This window comes from Xiphophorus hellerii, chromosome 8, assembly GCF_003331165.1.
Source record: "Xiphophorus hellerii strain 12219 chromosome 8, Xiphophorus_hellerii-4.1, whole genome shotgun sequence".
NCBI lineage: Eukaryota > Metazoa > Chordata > Actinopteri > Cyprinodontiformes > Poeciliidae > Xiphophorus > Xiphophorus hellerii.
In genome coordinates, this window is record NC_045679.1 from 7053543 (window position 1) to 7072713 (window position 19171).

General features: G+C 39.2%; 1 protein-coding gene across 2 annotated transcripts in view; it reads left to right on the forward strand.

Moving 5' to 3' along the window:
- The first annotated feature begins 4805 nt into the window (after window positions 1-4805).
- LOC116724432 (collagen alpha-1(I) chain) overlaps window positions 4806-19171 on the forward strand; it is an 83793-nt gene continuing 69427 nt past the window's right edge. For both annotated transcript variants that reach the window (XM_032570132.1, XM_032570134.1), the window contains exon 1: window positions 4806-5041. In XM_032570132.1, coding sequence (XP_032426023.1) covers window positions 4927-5041 — 115 coding nt within the window. In that variant the 5' untranslated portion in view covers window positions 4806-4926. The remainder of the gene's footprint in view (window positions 5042-19171) is intronic.

Below are 19171 nucleotides of genomic sequence, written 5' to 3' on the forward strand. Positions count from 1 at the left end.
CACCTGTAGCTGAGATCCCACATTTTCTGCCGCTTTTTCACCGTCACGTTTTTGTAATCTGTACAGGATGTAAAAAGGTTTCGGTGCACACAGAACCAGAGGAACTGCTTTTGTGGCGTTAAGTGGCCAAATACCAAGCGCCTCGTTTACCACAAAGTTGTTAAAGTTTCATCTTTGCTCCGGTTCAGATGGACTTAAACCGAGAGCGCAGAATGAAAATAATATACACAAACATCCTGATTTAAATGCAGAGGATTTAAATCCTGATTTAAATGCATATATATATCTATATATATATATATAGATATATATACTGTATATATATATATATATATATATATATATATATATATATATATATATATATATATATATATACTGTATATATATCTATATATATATAGTACAGACCAAAAGTTTGGACACACCTTTTAATTCAATGAGTTTCCTTTATTTTCATGAATGGAAATATGCACTAAACAAAAAAGTGTAAAACAACTGAAAATACCCCTTATATTCTAGTTTCTTCAAAGTAGCAACCTTTTGCTGTGATTACTGCTTTGCACACACTCTGCATTTTCTTGATGAGCTTCAAGAGGTCGTCACCTGAAATGATTTTCACTTCATAGGTGTGCCCTGTCAGGTTAATAAGTGGGATTTCTTGCCTTATAAATAGTCATGAAAATAAAGAAAACCCATTGAATTAGAAAGGTGTGTCCAAACTTTTGGTCTGTACTGTATATATATATATGTATTCATGAAGTAGGCTTACAGTTTGCAAAAAGCAACATGAAAAATCTAACAGACTAGAAACAAACTTCAGTTCCTGCAACAATGGAGGACGGAACATCAAGAAGAGTGAATGATGTCCATGAAAAACCTGGAAATGACTCCAGTCGACCTTGGCTTCACCTTGGAACCTGGAAAGAGTCTCAGGTGGAAACGTTTACGGTGTTCCTGCACGGAGAAGAGATGGGAAGAATGTGCAGAACTGGGAGAAACATCTGGGATGAGTCCCTGGAGAGAAGACGATCTGAAGTTAAAGGAAGATGAAAAACTGAACTACGCTGTACGAAAGCTGCCGGATTGTGATTCTGGGGGACCAGAAATATAAACCAGGCCTACAGGATTCACAGCACAGATGTTGAGGAAGATGTTTTAGTCAAATAAGACAAACTCTTTACTCGGGGTTTCTGACTACTAAATATGAACAAGTATAAAATGATCAAACTACTAAAAATGAACAAGTATAAAATGATCTAACTACTAAAATTGAACACAACAATAGGCTCTATGCTGCCTTATAAAAGCGTCATTATGGACACCAGCAGAGTTTAAAGAACAGAAAAATCGATGGTAAATATAAAATATACTAACTATACTAATTTTTCCTGAGTTTCAGGCTTTACATTTGGCTGTAACTCATTTAGAGCCAAATGTAAAGCCTGTGTTGGTTCTCTCGAAGGTTTATTACCGCTTCCCTGAAAGCCTTTCTAATTGAACTGAAGGTCTTCCAGCGCGGCTGAAGTCGGCTTGCCATTGTTACCAGGACATTTCTCTCTAGTATCGGGGTTCCTGCCTCCAGGAGAAGGAGGATGTTCTCTACCTTCTTGCACTTCTTCATCAGGTCTTTGAAGATGGTGTTCCCCTGGAGTATAATTGTCTCTGGGCTCATTTTGAGAACTCTGGTTTTGGTTTCCGCCCAGAGTTTCTCAAAGAGTCGATCACAAATAGAATTATATTGTATTAGAGGGTAATGTCTCTTTCCTGATTTGTCAATAATCTGCTGGATAACTTCCCTGACCAAACTTCTTACAGCAGTTCTTCTCATGTTTACCTCTTCGGACTGTTCTTCCTCTGGATTGCCGAGGGACTGGTCTACCTCTGGCTCGCCGAGGGACTGGTCTACCTCTGGCTCACTGAGGGACTGGTCTACCTCTGGCTCACTGAGGGACTGGTCTACCTCTGGCATGCCGAGGGACTGGTCTACCTCTGGCTCGCTGAGGGACTGGTCTACCTCTGGATCTCCGAGGGACTGGTCTACCTCTGGATCTCCGAGGGACTGGTCTACCTCTGGATCTCCGAGGGACTGGTCTACCTCTGGCTCGCCGAGGGACTGGTCTACCTCTGGCTCGCCGAGGGACTGGTCTACCTCTGGCATGCCGAGGGACTGGTCTACCTCTGGCTCGCCGAGGGACTGGTCTTCCTCTGGATCTCTGAGGGACTGGTCTACCTCTGGATCTCCGAGGGACTGGTCTACCTCTGGATCTCCGAGGGACTGGTCTACCTCTGGCTCGCCGAGGGACTGGTCTATCTCTGGCTCGCCGAGGGACTGGTCTATCTCTGGATCTCCGAGGGACTGGTCTACCTCTGGATCTCCGAGGGACTGGTCTACCTCTGGCTCGCCGAGGGACTGGTCTATCTCTGGCTCGCCGAGGGACTTGTCTTCCTCTGGATCTCTGAGGGACTGGTCTACCTCTGGCTCACCGAGGGACTGGTCTACCTCTGGCTCACCGAGGGACTTGTCTACCTCTGGCTCACCAAGGGACTTGTCTACCTCTGGATCTCTGAGGGACTCGGTTGCTGATCGTTCCAGTTCCAGCTCAGCAGGAATCATATTCTCACAGATTTCTGCTGGAGGTTTTACTGGATGAGAATCTGTCAATCTGTCTGGTTCAGGAAGTGAGATCTGATCAATATTAGGCTCCTCTTCCTGTAGCTCTGCGGTTGCCTTGACTTCTTGAGGAATATCGGCTGCTATGGCCGTAGTTTCCTCGTTGTCTTTGGCCGGCTGAGCTACAGACTCTTTAATGTCCGAAAGAGAAGCCTCTCCTGCCGACATTTTTACATCTTCCACCTGAATGATCAATGGAGCCACCTTTGCTGAACGTCTACCAATGAAATTCCTGAAAAACCTCTTTATCTTTCCTGTCAGACCTTTAGTCGTAGGTTTTGGCTCACACGTTTCACTGTCGGCTTGTTCCTTGAATTTCTCAACAAATGAGGGCGTTCTATCCAAAAGGTCCTTTATAATCAAGATGGTTTCATCCACCATAAGTCTGACTATTGACGAGCAAGGTGCTTTCTCATCATTATCTGTTGGAGTAGCACCTGAGTCTAAGCTGTGTTTCCCTCTGGCCAGCAGATATTTTACAATCAGCCTGTTTAAATTATGTGTGTTCTCTGTAATTATGTCTTCTTCGATCTCCAGGATTTTCGCGAAGCATTCGGGAACTTTGTTCCCCACGGCCGCCTTCAAGTTCTTCATGGTGCAACTTTCCTGACTAAGCAGAAGGTTGCAGGTAAACATCTCCAAAATTAATCCAAAAGTTTCCTGCAGAGCTCTGGTGGTGGTGGCTTCTGCGTTTCCGTTTGCCAGTCTTAACCAGTCCTTTGGGATGAGGGTTCTGACAAACGGGTCGACCGCAGCCATCAGGGCTTCCACGGTGACGTTCTGGATCTCGGATGGTGAACTCTGACTACTCATTATTTGTCAGGTTGAAGATAATATTTGGTTTTTTGCAACAATAGCGAGATCAACAGGCTCTGCCAGGAACGAGTGCAAAGTGACGTTTAGGGGAAAAAAAGCAAATAAAGACCCTGACCTATGACGTCTGTCCACACGTCATAGACATCAAACCGCCCACACAGCAGCGTCATGTCCTCACGTACGAAGTCACGTTGCGTCAGGAGCCACTTTACTGCGCATGTCAGACTATCTATTTAACTATTTACAGTTGGGATCATTAAATCATTTACAAGCGGAGCCACTGCAGATCGCCTCTCTTCGCCCAGCGCAACTCCCGCAGCTTTGCGGCGTCCGCAGCCGTCAGGTTTATTTTTAGCGCCTCAACCCGCTGCTGTATTTTATTTTTTATTATTTCTGAAGTTTTAGTTTATTAAATGCCGTGATGGAGGAAGCTACAGCTTCATTTCCCTCTGGTTGTGACCAGAATAAGGAGAAATGATTTTATTTGTCCTTTACTCTTAGTTTTTTCATGCAAACGGAACTCGGTTAATCGGTAAATATATCTCTGGTTGATGTTAGCGCGAACAAAATGGCTTTAATATCACTAGATAATAGCTAATATCCAACGTTTGGGGCATTTTCTCTCATTTATAGACTTTATAGACATTTAATGCTTCCGGCTCATTAAGACAGTAGCGAGAGATGCGAGTTAGAATAAATCACTTTGTTACTGTGATAAACTGACTGACAACATGCTAGCTGATGCTAACTTGTTCATTCAACAGTGTAAATACAAACATCTGTGTGAGTGTGTGATGATCCAGTCCTGCTTCTCTCAATTATCAATTTTAGGGAAAAATAATTATCATTCAAATAAACAGAGTTAATAATGTTGGTTCTCTGTTCCCATGTTATGAAGGGGAACAGATTATTTCAGGAAGCTGAAATGTTTGGTTCACACCAAGTAACTTTGGCAAATAAAAAGCATCCGTTTCTAAATTCTTAATGGTTGTTATTGTATGATTGAGCCACCAAAAATGAGTAAACTATAAATTTATTTTATCCAGCAATCTGTCATATTTTACATTACAAAGGCATTTTCCAGAAATCCATCACTCTTATCTTTTCAGGAAGTCTTAATTTTTCCTGCCCTGCTCTTAACAATGAAGTATTTTTCCAGTCAGAAAATATTAACCTGTAATAAAGTCGCTGAGGATCCAGAAATGAGAAGCAGACGGTTCTATGGGTGGCGGGGCGTCCTGGATTCTGATTGGACAGCGCCTGGAGGGAGTGGGCGGGGCTTATCTGTCTGGTTTAACGCCTGGATGAAGTGATGAAGCTGCAGCAGGAGGAGAAGAAGAAGAAGAAGAAGAAGAAGAAGTTCTTGTTCTGCAGTTCAGTCGGGGATGAGATGATGACCTCAGTGTAGCTGGAGGTCCGGTTCCGGTTCGGTGGAAATGTCTCTCTGGGCGGTGAAATGGACACTTTGTCTCCTCGGCTCGGTGACCAGCAGCACCGCTTCATCTGACCTGGATGTTGGAGGCGAGTCCGGATCCGGGATGCTGCCGACAGGTAAGAGGACTCACCTGTGGAGGAAACTCACCGGAAATAACGCTTTTTCTGTGTTTCTATTTATTCATTCATAATTTCTGCCTCTGAATTATCAGCTTTTTTGAAGTAAGTCTAAAATAAAACCTTTAAATAAAGCGAAAAGTTAAAAAAATGACATAAATATTTATAAATGGGAGTTATACTTACAATAACTTAAATATTTAATGTTATTATTTTAGAGTTTTGTGTTAAACATGAATTTATTAAACCGTTTTTATTAGGCATCAGTGGGCGGGGCTAACTTTATTAACCAATCAGATGTAAAGTTTTATTTCTTCATTAGTGACATATTAAATACATTAAAATAAGCTTTTAATATCTGCACATTATCAATATAGTTTCAATGTACATTACTATTTAAATCTATTTATTTATTAGGTTGTGAGTTTTTTGCTTTTAAAGTTAAATTTTCCAGGGTCTCTGTGGTTAATTAGTGTTAATCAGCTTCGCCTTGTTGGGTATTTTTATGTTTTTTCTCCCAGTTTGGTTCAGATCCGGATGAAAAAGTGGTTCTTCAGCGTCAGACTGAACCCAAAGCTAATAAACTCCTTGTTTTGCTGCTGAAGAGAAGAAAAGTCAAACCGCAGGGAAGCGATAAAGTTTCACTGCACAGCAATTAGGTTTTAATGCTGTTTAACAAATTACTCTCTGCAGCGTTTCAGGGCACAATTGATTTGATTTAAAACTTAATTTTACTCAACGTTGTTCTGTTAATGTAAGAAACTTAATAAATTATTGATACACAGATTTACATTGTGGTCAGATATTAAATTGCTTTTTTTCCCCATTAAATGCATCAAAATTTAATTTTCTGCCTCTTTAGGTCAACAAGCAGCTTTTAGTTTTAAAGCTGATCAATATCTGGAACATTTGCCTTGATGCAAGCAGGATCATAAATAGTTTAATTTCTTTATCGAACCGTTTAGTTTATGAGTTTTAACTAGTAAAAAAAACAGAAATCCTTACAGACGAATCAAATCAAATTAAAACAAATACATTTAAATACAAAATTATCATATAAACAAAATATATATTAGACAAAATGAATAAATATAAAAATTAAACCTCTATTTTAAATTGAATCTAAATAAATCAATTTAAAGTAAATATGGATTTAAAAAAATAAATGAACAAATTACATTTAGATTAAATAAATTGTTTAAAAAATTAAATAAATTAATAACATACAATTCAAGTTAGATCAAAATAAATAAATTTAAATACAAATGAAAAACATAACTGAACAAAAATACAGTTAGATTAATGAAACTAAGAAATTCAAATAAATAAAAACTAAATTAAATCTGAATTATATTAGATCAAAATGAATAAAATAAATCAATTAAAATAAAATATGTTAAAAAAAATAATTAAGTCAATTAAATACATCCAGGTTAAAATGATAAATAAAATAATTTATTTAAATTTCCTGACTAATAAAACATTTTAAAACATTAAAACAATCAATCATTTAAACATGTTTTAGGTGAATTTATCTTTAGAAATCCCCAGTTTGACAGACGGGACAAAAGTATTTTAACTGATCCACAGATTGAGATTCCTGCTGCAGCGCCGACTCGGCTAATCAGAACCTCATCTGTGTGACTCACCGGGTCCAGAACGTCTGGATCCTTTAGTTTTAGCGGCGCTGGTGATGCAGCGACCACAGAACACATGTTGGGTTACAAGACGCCGCCGGGCCGCTGATTCATCCAAGACTTCTTGGACCGGATCTGATCCGGAACATTCAGCTGCTCGGTTGCAGCAGCCATGTTTGATCCGCTTTAATCCGACTCCAGTCCGTTTCTGTAGAAAGTCTGGTTCGGTTGTTGAGGTGTGAACGCCTAATCGCACCAAAAACGTGAACTCTGGTCCGTCTACAAGCTTCGGTCTCTGTTCGGTTGAAGTGAACTCTGGTGCCGTTTGAATCCATATGTGAACGCAAGGGAACTGAAGCCGCTCCAAAAGCAGGAAGTGGACTACAGCGCAGGGAATTCTGGGTAAATACAACCAAAACAAACCTGAGAGTCTCGTTTTGGGTCGACCTAATATATAGTTCAATGTGACGTCACATTTCCACTAGCTTTGTAATTGACAGCCATCTTGGTAGGCAGTTGCTATGGAGTTGCTATGGCAACAATAAACAAGCCACAACCTTAGAACCAGCTTTTGCCTCGTTTCTATCCTTTAAAAAATGTAACATTATAACGATTTGAGTCCTCTACCCACCTCAGTGTAATACTAAGATAAATATCAATAATACTTGCTGCTGAATTAGCAAAATTAGCTTAGCCAATGTAGCTTTTATGTGCTAGCTAAGACGGACATGTAGCCTTTGTGTGTTACTACATGTACTAACACTGCCAGTCACCAGAACCTTGTTATTCACACACACAGTTTGTACAAACTTTACAAATCCATTTTAACATTGATTGTATGCATCCATGGATTTCAGGTGAAGCTCCTCCATGTTGTTCACCAGGTAGTTAACTATATCGTAGGATGAGATCGGAGGCAGCTTGTCCACATTGTCTGACACATTCTTTGTCTCATACGGGTCGATACCTACAGCAGTCTTTTTGTTTTTGTGCCTTTCTTTTTTACATCTGTCCAGAGTTTCCACATATTTTCTTTTTGTTGGTCTGGAAGTCATGGGTCCACTGTGCTTTGTGCTGCGCTTGCCTACCAAGATGGCGCTGATGACTTCCAAAGCAGACCTTGTGGGAACTACGCACATTTTTATCTACAAAATTGATTGTATTTTCTTTACAATCAAGACTAAAGTCATACGTAGTTCCCACAAGTTTGAACTGAAAGTGATCGGCGCCATCTTGGTAGGCAAGCGCAGCGCGATGCATAGCGGACCGACGGCTTCCCGACCAACAAAAAGAAAATATGTGGAAACTCTTGACTGGTGTGTGAGAAAAAGAGTCATGAACAAAATGGCTGCTGTTGGGATCGACCCGTATGAGGCGGAGAAGAAAAATATGTCAGACAATCTGCCTCCGATCTCATACTATGACATAGTTAACTACCTAGTGAACACGAAGAGTGAAAACAAAATGGAGGAGCTTCACCTGAAACCCATGGAGGCGTACAATCAATGTGAAACAGATTTGTAAAGGACGTTGAAACTCTGTGTGAATAACAACTGGTGTCTGGCAGAGTTAGTACATGTAGGAACACACAGGTAGGATCCATGTCCATCTTAGCTAGCAGATAAAAACTACATCAGCTAAGCTACTTTTGCAAGTTCAGCAGTAAGTACTACAGTAAATATCGCTGATATTTATCTTAGTATTACATAGAGGTGGGTAGAGTATTAAAGAAGTTGTTATGTACTTATTTTGTTTATAAGTTAGATAGGAAGGAGGCGAGAACTAGTTCTGGCTTGTCACGTTGCTGTTGTCATAGCAACTCCATCAACTGCCTACCAAGATGGCTGTCAGCTACAAAGTTAATGGAAGTGTGACGTCACTTAAAAACGACGTTTTCCAACAAAGGGCTGAAAAATGCCAAGATATAAAGACACAACGACGCTGTTTTTCTGCTAATAGATGTTGGGAACTCGGTTTGTGTTTGACAGATTTTTTTCAGGTATCAAACATTCAAACTTCCACATCTGCAGTAGGCTAATCTTTCTTGTTCTCTGGAACGTCGTGGATCTATGTGCGTTTTCCACGTCTGAAGTGTTTCATAAAGCTCAATATTCACCCGAACATGAAAGAGGCAGAGGATTGTGAGCACAGCTGCATTCCAGTAACCATATAACCTGCTTCAGTTTCAGCATTGCTGTCATTTTTAATCCCTCTTTTTACCTTTTATCTTTCCATCCATCCCGCCTTCCAAGTATTATATCCAGCTGGGATGCTCTTATGTCTGGAATAGCTTTGTTTAACCTCTGACCCCATGAGAAAGACATTGCTTGTGATGCAGAACAGCTGGGGGGAAGTTTTTGTGACTCCAAGACATTGCCCAGGGTTTCTCCACTTACCTGAAGCTTATTCTCCAACTTCATGAGGAAAAATAACTCTAACCAGCTGCAGACTGATTCTTCGAGACATTTTTAGAGGTTACAAGAGGTTCTGACTCTTGAAAAGCAAAGTAGAAAGACTAGAGGTCTCAATACGCTGAGATTTGGGTCATGACCAAAAGAACAACGTCCCAGGTACAACAACTCCTTCAGTAAAACTCAGGCCACTGCACCGGCTGTTGCTCTTGATGAAAAGAAAGGATGTTGGGTTGTTCTTCTGGAGGAAAACCATGGGGTAGACTCAACATTTGATTAACTTTACCAGTGGTTTGCACCGCTAACTAAAAAGTTACCTGCACTAACCCTAAACCACTAGTCAGGAACATTAGTTCTGCTAATGCTAAACATGCTATATGGTGGAATCTAACCCTAAGCTACTAATAAACATGAGCCCCACTAACGCTAAAGTGCTACACTAGCATATCTGTTATATAGCAGAAGCTAACCCTGAAGCGCTACAATAACATGTTATGAAGCAGAAACTAACCTAATGCATTAATAATGAACAAATTTCACTAGCATTAAAGTGCTACAGTAGCACCTTATTTAGAAGAATCTGAAAAAAGCTCAGCCATTAGTTCACCAATGCATCATTTAACAGAAGCTAACCTAATGTACTAATCATAAACATAAATTCAGCTATGCTAACGAGGTATTTAGCAGACGCTAACCACACAGCACTAGTGTTTAGTGTTAGTTCCATTAGCACTAAATGAAAATTGAACAGCTGTCAGTATGTATGTCAGCTTAAGGGACCTTGTAGACAGAAAAAAGAAATACATTTAGTCAAAAAATCAAAAATGTTCTTGGAAAAAAATGTGGAAACTTCTGAGTTTGAAAAGTCAAAAATTTGCGAGATAAAACTCAAATTTTGAGAGTAATCCCAAAATTTTTTAGAAGAATTTTCCTGGAGATTTTAAACTTTCTGCTCAAATTTCCAAAGCTGGAATATTTTCTACTTTAAAGCTCAGACATTTCCAACGTTTTTTTTAGAACATTTTTTGAGTCTATGTTTTATTCAGCAAATTTTTAGCTTTCTGAAATTAAACAGTTAAACGTTTTTTTATAGAAATACTTTTGAAATTAATTTCAAAAATTCTGAGTTTTATCTAGAAATTTTTAGATGTTTGAAATAAAAACTTTTCATGTTTTTTTTCTTTTTTTCCAAGAGAAATTTAAAGTTTTATCCCTGCAAATTTACAGCTTTTCAAAATCAAAAATTCCATGTTTTTTCGAAAAGAATTTTTGAGATTAATCTAAAAAAAAAACGTCCAAATTTTATCTAGCAAATTTTCTAATTTTTGAAATCAGAATTTTCAATGTTTTTTTCCAGAAAATTTAAGATGAATTAAAAAATTTCAAATTTATTTTGTAGAAACCGATTACTTTTCTTTGATATCCACCATGGATGTAACGCGGCGTTTTAAGGAACCGGTTCTGATGGACGGAGGGGATTAGGAACAGCTGCAGACAGCTGCTGGTGAAGGAACATCTGGGCTCCAGAGCAGGTTCTGAAGTCGTCCCGGCCGTCGTACCAGGGTTTTCAGCGGGTTCAGGACATGATGTCACTGGTAACATGAGGTCAGGTCCATATGGAACCAATCGTGATCTGTGGCCGTTCTGCGGCGACCCGGGGGCCGTTAACATGTTCTGGTTCTGTGTGGGGGGTCGGGTGCTGCTCTGCGGTTTGAACAGGGATGGGTTCGCCCACATGTTGGACCTGAAGTTTCCCTCTGAGCGGTCCGAAGGTGTCCGGGGAAGAAGGTTCCCCACATGTTTGTGGTTTTCTCATTACCTCAGTGATGATTTCTCAGACTTCCCACCACAAACCGCAAAGAGCCTGCAGATGCAGCGAACACGGTTACGTGAGGAAACAGGAAGTTGATGATCTAGCTGTTTTGTCCGAGTAAAGCGTTGTTGACAGACGTTAATTGCAACCATTCGCTGTGAGGAACTTGCTTAAAAATGTCCAACACCTGCCTTCAGATGGAAGAGGTGAAGCTGCTGGTTTTGCCTGTAAACCCTTAGGAGGATTTAAAAGAAAAAAATTTATATCTGCACTGTCGGTTTGACTTTGACTAATTTGTGGTTTGAAACAGTTTGGACGGCAACATCTCTGTGGGCTGTTGTCAAGGCAACCGTGACTATTTATGGCACTTTACGGTAGAAACTTGGTGCAACTTCACTTTGATTAGTGACAATCATACAAACATAATCTAAGCTGGGCCTTAGATTATGTTTAAGGCCCAGTCGATCTAGATGATAAATTGTTCCAAAAGTTTTTGGCAATAAATGATGGGTTTTTTAGACTGTTTTCAAGTGTTATAATGGTAATAATGCAAGAACACATTCTCAAAGATCAATAAAGTAACAAACAATTGGTTCATTTTTCTGTTCGTTTTCGCCACATTTCATCGTTTTGTTGCTTCATCATGACGGTTTTAGCAACACGAGTAAACCTGGTGCAGATTGGCGTCTTAATGTCATCGCCTGGCTTTACATGCTAATCTGTCTCATTACTGTAATTCATCATTAAAGCCAAAACGAAACCAGAAGGTCAGCTTTAGCCTCTGCAGCTGTGATGCTCTTAACAGCCTTAATGTGTTTGTTTTGCTTCATACATGCCGGGTGACGTAATGCTGCTTCAATCAGAACCCTCAGGTTCTGTCCGTCAGACGCTGCCCTCACCGTCTAGAAGGATTTAAAGAAAAATGTTATCTTTAGGATTTAAAAACTTTTGCAAGTATTTGACATATATATGTGCATAGTCAGTTAAAGTCCTTACAGTGTCTGAGACATAAATGCTCAGTTCATCGTTGAACTGTCAAAACTTTAATTGACCCTTTCATCCCCTGTCACACCAACAGAGTTTGCTGCCGGGTTAAATAAACATTCCTGTGTGTGTTGAACATGCTAGTCCTGCAACAATCAGGTCAACTTTATCTGTTTAAAGGAAGGTGAAACGTAAATAAACTGAATTTAATTTGTAGTTTGTATTTTGTTATTACGCTTCCCGGAGTTACACAGAGGTTACTATGTAAAATTAACATTTTGCATGTTTTTATATTTCCGTTTGAGTCTAAAATGCTTCTAAAAACGGGCCAAAAAACACACAGCCGTTTTTTTAACTGTAAGTTAATGTTTTTTGGTGTCTGGAAAACAAGTTGTTTTTTTGTTGAGTTACATTCTGTCGGCTCTGTGCCGTTACCTAGCAACCCCAGCAGAGTTCCGCCCGTTACCTAGCAACCCCAGCAGAGTTCCGCCCGTTACCTAGCAACCCCAGCTCTTGTTTGTGCAAAATTGTTTTTGTTTTGACTTTAGTGGAATATTGACAAAGTTTTACTCACGTTTTGTAACGTAAACACATCGAGTTCCTATACTGAACATGTCAGCCCGTCTGGGTCGAATGTTTGGGTTCAGTGAATTACATGAAGGGCTGAAATGAAGCGTTTCGGAGGTTTTTATGAACTTCCACGCTAATGGTGAACTGCTGAAGATTCTTATCTGTATTTGTGTGACTGATGAGCAACCGGAGCTGACAGCCCAGCCGACCTTATAAGGCCAACCAGAGGGAAGGACTTAAATCTGTTTTCTTTGACATTAATTTCCTTTTTGTTGACCTGTTCCCTTCCTTTCAAACCTCTTTTCACCACCATCTGTCATGTCTTCTTCAACTTGTGAGGATTTGTTTACTTTCTTGTGATTGAGTCGTAAAGTCCGTCACTGTCTCTTCTCACAGTTTGCCAGCGTTTATCACGGTGCCGCATGAATCAAAACACTTCCCTCAGAGATCAAGTTTTTTTGGAGCTTTATGTCTTTTTGTCAGAGGGAAGGTTTGTTGGCGAACGGTTTGCTGGTTGGAAGGAATTACATCAGAAGTTATCAGTGCTGCCACAGTCTGTTACAACCTGGCAAACCTAAAGATCTCTAAATAAACTCTAAATAAACTCTAAATAATCAGTCCTGTAGGAGAAGGAAAACAAAAAAAACCTGAAAGATAAGGACTGGACAACATGGCTGAAAAACGTGTCATGATATGTGCATTTTATATCAGTCAATATTGATAAATATAGATTTTTTAAAATATCTGAAATACTAGCAAACTGGTGATGTAACCTGTCCTGTTTAACCCGGTTTTAAGGAAAAAACTTGAAACTGCTGCTGCGCAAATTACTCAGCAGGTCATTGCTAGGCAATCAAAGAGTATGTGAGTTAGTTGATTCCATCAACCTAGCTTAGCTGGGCGATAGCGACTGAATGGCTAAAGTCTTTCCTCTGCCTATATCTCCCAGAATGGTGTGCGGTTCTGGATCAGAGTTCAGTGAATATATAGACCACTTGCATCTATGCTCATGATCCTACCCCCATCTTCTTGCTGGAGGGCAAAAAGCTGCTCACCGACAATGACTAGCATTGATTTTAGCTGGAAAGTAGTTAATAAAATGCACCAAATCTTAAATGAATGCCTCAAATATGAAAGAAAAAGGGACACATTACTTTGCTACTAATTGCCAACACAACAACTAGGTAACAAGGTCAGGAAAAAGTTTTCATTAAGAAAAAATAGCGAGGGAGTGGGAAGTAGGTTGGTTATGCTAGCTTGACTATGACAACCTTAACATGTAGATGTGCTGCAGAATTTTGTGATTCGGTTCAGTTACAAAATAAAAAAAGGCGACTTAAACACCAACTCTGACAGATCGTCAGTAGAGCAGGTCTTTAAATTAGCTAAACAACCACCGCTGTGTTAGCTTAGCTAATAGCAGCGGTAGCTAATCCACAACAACAATCATTTATTAATGATCGCAAAATAAACATTGAGCCTAAAATCATAAAACTGCATTGGACTGAATGTTCTGTTCTTTTGTGGAAAATGTTTGTGTTTTTTTAGTGTTGAATCCTGAAACATAAAGTCTGTGTGTAGCGTAGCCGACACAATGAGCGAGAAAAGAAGTGGTTTTGAGTTGTTTAACAGTTTATCTGTGTTATTTTACCCTTCGCAGTGAACTAAATTAATAAATATTGAGTATTATAATGTGTTCAGAAGTGTAACTTATTTAACTTAATACTTTTGGAAAATGGAGAAGTTGAGTTTTCATGGATTTTCTGTCTCCATTTTATTGGTGAAACAAGCAGAAGCTCGTCTGCTCAGTTTGTTAAAACTGAAATATTTTGGATCTTTTTACGAGGGCATTTAAACTTTTTACAAGCACTTTAATGACTGTCGTTTTGCCAGTTTTATGCCCAGGCCAGTTTGTTTTGCTGACCTCACCAAGATGGCGCAGAGCAGACTGACAAAGACTCAGAAGGTCAAAGGGTATTATTTTGATTGGTAGATTATTGATGAAATCATATAAAAAATTGTATATTCTGTTGTTCAAAACTACTGTATAACAACCAGCACATTTTTCTTTTTATTTGTACTTCTGGTTTAAAGCTGACATTTTAATTTGAGTGCTTTATTTAGCCAGGGATAAAAATCTTACACAATAAGGAATCGTTTACATAAAACCCTGTTACACCTCTGATTCAGTAGCACATGGTGCGCCTGCTCTACCGCTTTAAGATCAATTTAAACAAAACTAAGAATTATCATTATTGGTAAAGAAAAGTTGGAAAATATTAATAAAAATTTCTGGTGAGAATAAAATTAGGACAACTTCACCTTTCACACACAGGTGGCTCCTGATTTGAACATTATTGATCTGCATTTTCAATATTTTCCCTGATTGATTATTTTAATTATCATTCAATCTATTGATTATTCTAAAAATTAATCGATTAATTGAACTTTTAAAGAATGGCAGATTTTTCATTTAACCACATAAGCCTTTTTTGTACAAAATTAGAAATACTTTAAGAGATGACAATGAGAAATTATATTTATTTTTCAGTAAGAAAATAAGCATTTTTATTGCCTAAAATTGAGTATTATAGGATTCCTTTAGTAAATTTGAATCATGTCAAGCTTAAACTGCCAATGAAGTTTTGGGTTAAATATATTTACAGATAAATGAGTTTTCATCGTAATTTAAATATTTTTGTACAGTGTTGCTTTAATTACGGCTCTGAATATGTTGTTGTTCTATTTCTTCTGAATCTGTGTACTCCAGTTAATGATTCATCTATTGCAAAATTAGTTGACGATTCTTTCAGCAATCAATTAATCACAATAGTTTTGATTAATCGTTTCAGCCGTATGTGGAATAACATCTCAAAACGGCAGAGGATTTGTGGGAATGTTTGTCTTCCATCATTTGAGTGCAACAGATCATGAAGTCTGAGGAACTGAGGCTTCATGATCTGATTTTTTTGACCCATTTTTAGTTTTCAATCTTTCAACAGAAACAAATTTGATCTTCTTCCACTGCACTTTCTGAAAACCTCCAGGGTTCTGGATGCAACTTGCAGTTCTGGAGCCAAATGCGGCTCTTTAACGTCACATTCTGCAGATTTTTTTCACAATCTGCAGAATGTGACGAATAATCGATAGTTTTTTTTACGATTAATCATGAAAAGTAATTGATTAATCGTCAAAAGAATGGATGAATTATCAGGTTGCAGCCCTATCAGGAAGTATTCTAAACACAGATTATTTGATTTCCATTCCATATTGAAAACCATTTTGGTTTTTGTGGCTCTAAAGTTTCATTGAGCAAATTTATTTATTTTATTCCATTTCTAATATTTTATAAAATAACTGTAAGTGGTTAAATGAAAAATTTTCAGAACGTGCCAAAAAAAAGTTTCAACTGATTAATAAATAAATCATCAGAATAATCAGTTATTTGTCAGAATATTAAGTTAATCATTAAAGTATTTGATTAATCGTCAGGGTGCAACCCTGACAGGAAGCATTACAAACACAGGCTTTATGTTTTCAAAGAGCCATGTTGGTTTTGTGGCTCTAAACGAGTTTTTTGGCAGAACTGGCTCCTAGGGTTGTAACGGTTGCTGAACTCTGGTTTGTGCATAACGGACTAGTCAAAGTTCCCTTTCTCTTGGTGCTCCAGCCTCGTGGACGTTAAGCCCGGTCGCCCCAGAACTGCCCTTCATCGCCTGTAAAACACTAATTTACAGGCCTGCTGTGGCCTCCCTGCCCTCTTGGCTGGTTTTCCCTGCTGGTATGTAAAGTTGTGCGCTCCTCGCGCCCCCACGCCGCCCGGCCGCATGTGTTTGCAGTTTGGACCCAGACATTCCTCATCTGGCTGTGTGGCTCGGTGGAACCGCAGAATGGAGGTCAGAACATGGCAGGGAAGAGACAATGGGCTGTAATTGTGTATATTGGGATGCAATCACATGAAAACTCCTTGGTATTCTTACATTCTGGTGGTTGCTGACGTGTTTCAGCTTGAGCTGACATGGTGGAAGGTTTTCAGGGGTTGTTTGTGGGCCAGTTGGTCACTGCAGGTGTTGTTTATTTATAGCCTAACAGATGTATTAACGGATTTAAGACCCTTTCACCTCGGTTTTTTCTTGCTCTGCTCCTTTGAGTCCAACCCGCTGTGCGTCCGCCGGGAAGCGAAGCCTCTGGAAGCACATCTGTTCAAACAAAGCTAACTTGCTCCGTACGACCTGTTCTCTGTGGCTTTGACGACGTTTATGTCTCTGCTTTTACAGAACTGCAGGGGGTCAATTTAGTATTGTTATGCGAAACATCAAACTTAAGGTCCGGGGGCCAAATCCGGCCCACCAAAGCTTCTTATGCGACTCCAAAAAGTAGAAGATCCGTCTGGTTTAAAGCCTCAGTCCCACTGGTTCCCAGTCACACTCCCACATTTCTGAGAAAGCCTTTCAACCTGAGGCCACAGCAGCCGTCTCAGACGTTTGACGTTGATGTTGAAAGTCTCGGTTAGTCACATTGAGGTTGATCTCAGACTTGGTGACCCGGGGGTCCAAAAGTGGACCGGATCGCTGAAGCACAGGTCGGATCCTCTCTCTCCCAACCTTTGAGTCAGTCAGTAAGAAAACATGAGAAACTTAGTTTGGGTTTTTTATCTGGTTAGCATCTTAGATTCAGAGTAAACTGTCTTTATTTGTGCCTGATATAAACACTACAGGTAAAGAAAGATGAATATTTGTCTTTCTTCTACAGTTTGTTGTGTTTTCAGGTGCAGAAAATTGTTCAAACTGCAGATCTAGAGACTTTTTCAAACGTTAACTCATGACAGCTTCAGCATTTTGGGTGATTATACTTTTTAAAGGGGCAGAATTATATGTATGTTTTAGTTCAATAAGGCAACTGTTACCTTCAGTTATATATATATATAAAGAAGCTGTTTATATCAAATATGACTTAAAAGTAATTTGACTTTCTGATTTGATTTGGGCCTCTGTCTCTTTAAGAACCTCCTGCTTTTTCTGAAGCTCCCCCTACAGGAAATCATCACAACATGGCTCCTCTATTTGCCCTTTAACAACGTTTTTACCAACGTTTAACTGAGAAGAAGCTCCAATAATGAACTCAGCTGATGCAAAGTTACACCAGGTGTTCGCTAATTGCTGCTGGCTAGTCTGAAGGAACTGAGGGGGGAGGAGTTGCGTCTTGAAGGCGGAGCTAGGCCCACCCAGGCGTCCTACACAGGTCAATGGTTTCCATGAAGATTTTAAAGGATTTCTCAAATATTAATGAGAGAATCAAAGCAAGAACAAAAGTTTCTGATGAGTTTTGATGCTTAACTTTTACGTAAAATTGCCCTTTAATTAAAAGTCTTGAGTCACGCACATAAGTTTTCAGTACAAAAAGTTAAAGGTAACAGACACGTATGTGTGAGTGATTTTATATGTTTTCTTAGCTAAGACGGTTTTAGATTGGGTCTTAATCTTTTAATTTAATTTGGTTTGAACCGAATCGAGCTGACGGTGACGTAAACCGCTGGCATCAATCTGTGGCTCTCCTGTAATCTGAATAAATCTGAAACACATGTCAGCTCCTCTGACTTCATTTATTACAGTTTCTCTACTGATACCACATAGAAACAATTCAGCCAAATTCAAAACTTGTTTCTAACTCCTAAGTTATTGTAAACTTTCTTTTCTGCTCAGAAAATGTTCAGGAGGATTTAGGCAGTTGGTAAAATCGGGGGTTTGTTGTGTAAAATGTGACGCTTGATGTTTATAGGCCTGTGCTTATTATAAGAAGCTTTGCCTAACAAAAACAAGATGTATCTCAGTCAGCATTTCTGTTTTTCTGACTAAAGTAAAGAAAACAACTTCAAAAAGCTGCATAGAGTGAAGATTACTGACCTTTCTGTCATTTTAAAGTATTTTTCTGACCGATGGAAGCCACAGGTTAACGGTGACTTGGTAGGACATGACTAGTAAAACTTCTTCGGCTGAATTTATGTCCTGTAATATCTGTCAGTGCAGACAGAGGATGTCTGGGTAACGTTCAGCTCAGGGGAAGTGGAGCCACAGCGTTTTAGAACCGGTGCTAACAGGTCCAGTAAAAATCCCAGTAACAGGCTGGTAAATTACTGGCCTCTCAACTGGTAGATTGGTGCAAAAAGATTGATAGAGTTGGAGCAAATACAAGATGAAAAGGAGGCTTTGTTCACAAACATCTGAGTGAGTCTGCAATCAACACATTTATACTCATATTTGGGTGAAAAAGGTCTGATGCAGCGATTAGTTGTCTTTTGTAGATGTCGCCGACTATGTAAATGGAAAATCATCAGATTAAATTCATATCTAGAGATTCCCCCAAAGGATCGGAGAATATAAAATCTAAGATTGGATCTTAGATGTAAAGAATAACGTCATCAGCGTACGGGGGTCACTACATGCCGGTGTTTATTGGTCGCTTTGAGCTCCAGAAAAACGAGACAAATCACAGAAACAGAGAAATTAAAGAGATAATTTACAGTTTTAGCACCTCTATTAAGAGCCTGTCGTAAAAACTGCACATTCTTTACATGCTCCGCCAAAAATCTGAGCCAAGATGAAAGATGAAACCAATTACGAGGCATTCCAGAGCGTAGGACTTCATCTTCTGCTTCATTCTGTTGGAAATCAGAAAAATCCTGTTCCACTCTAACTCATCTGCAGAGGAGAATATG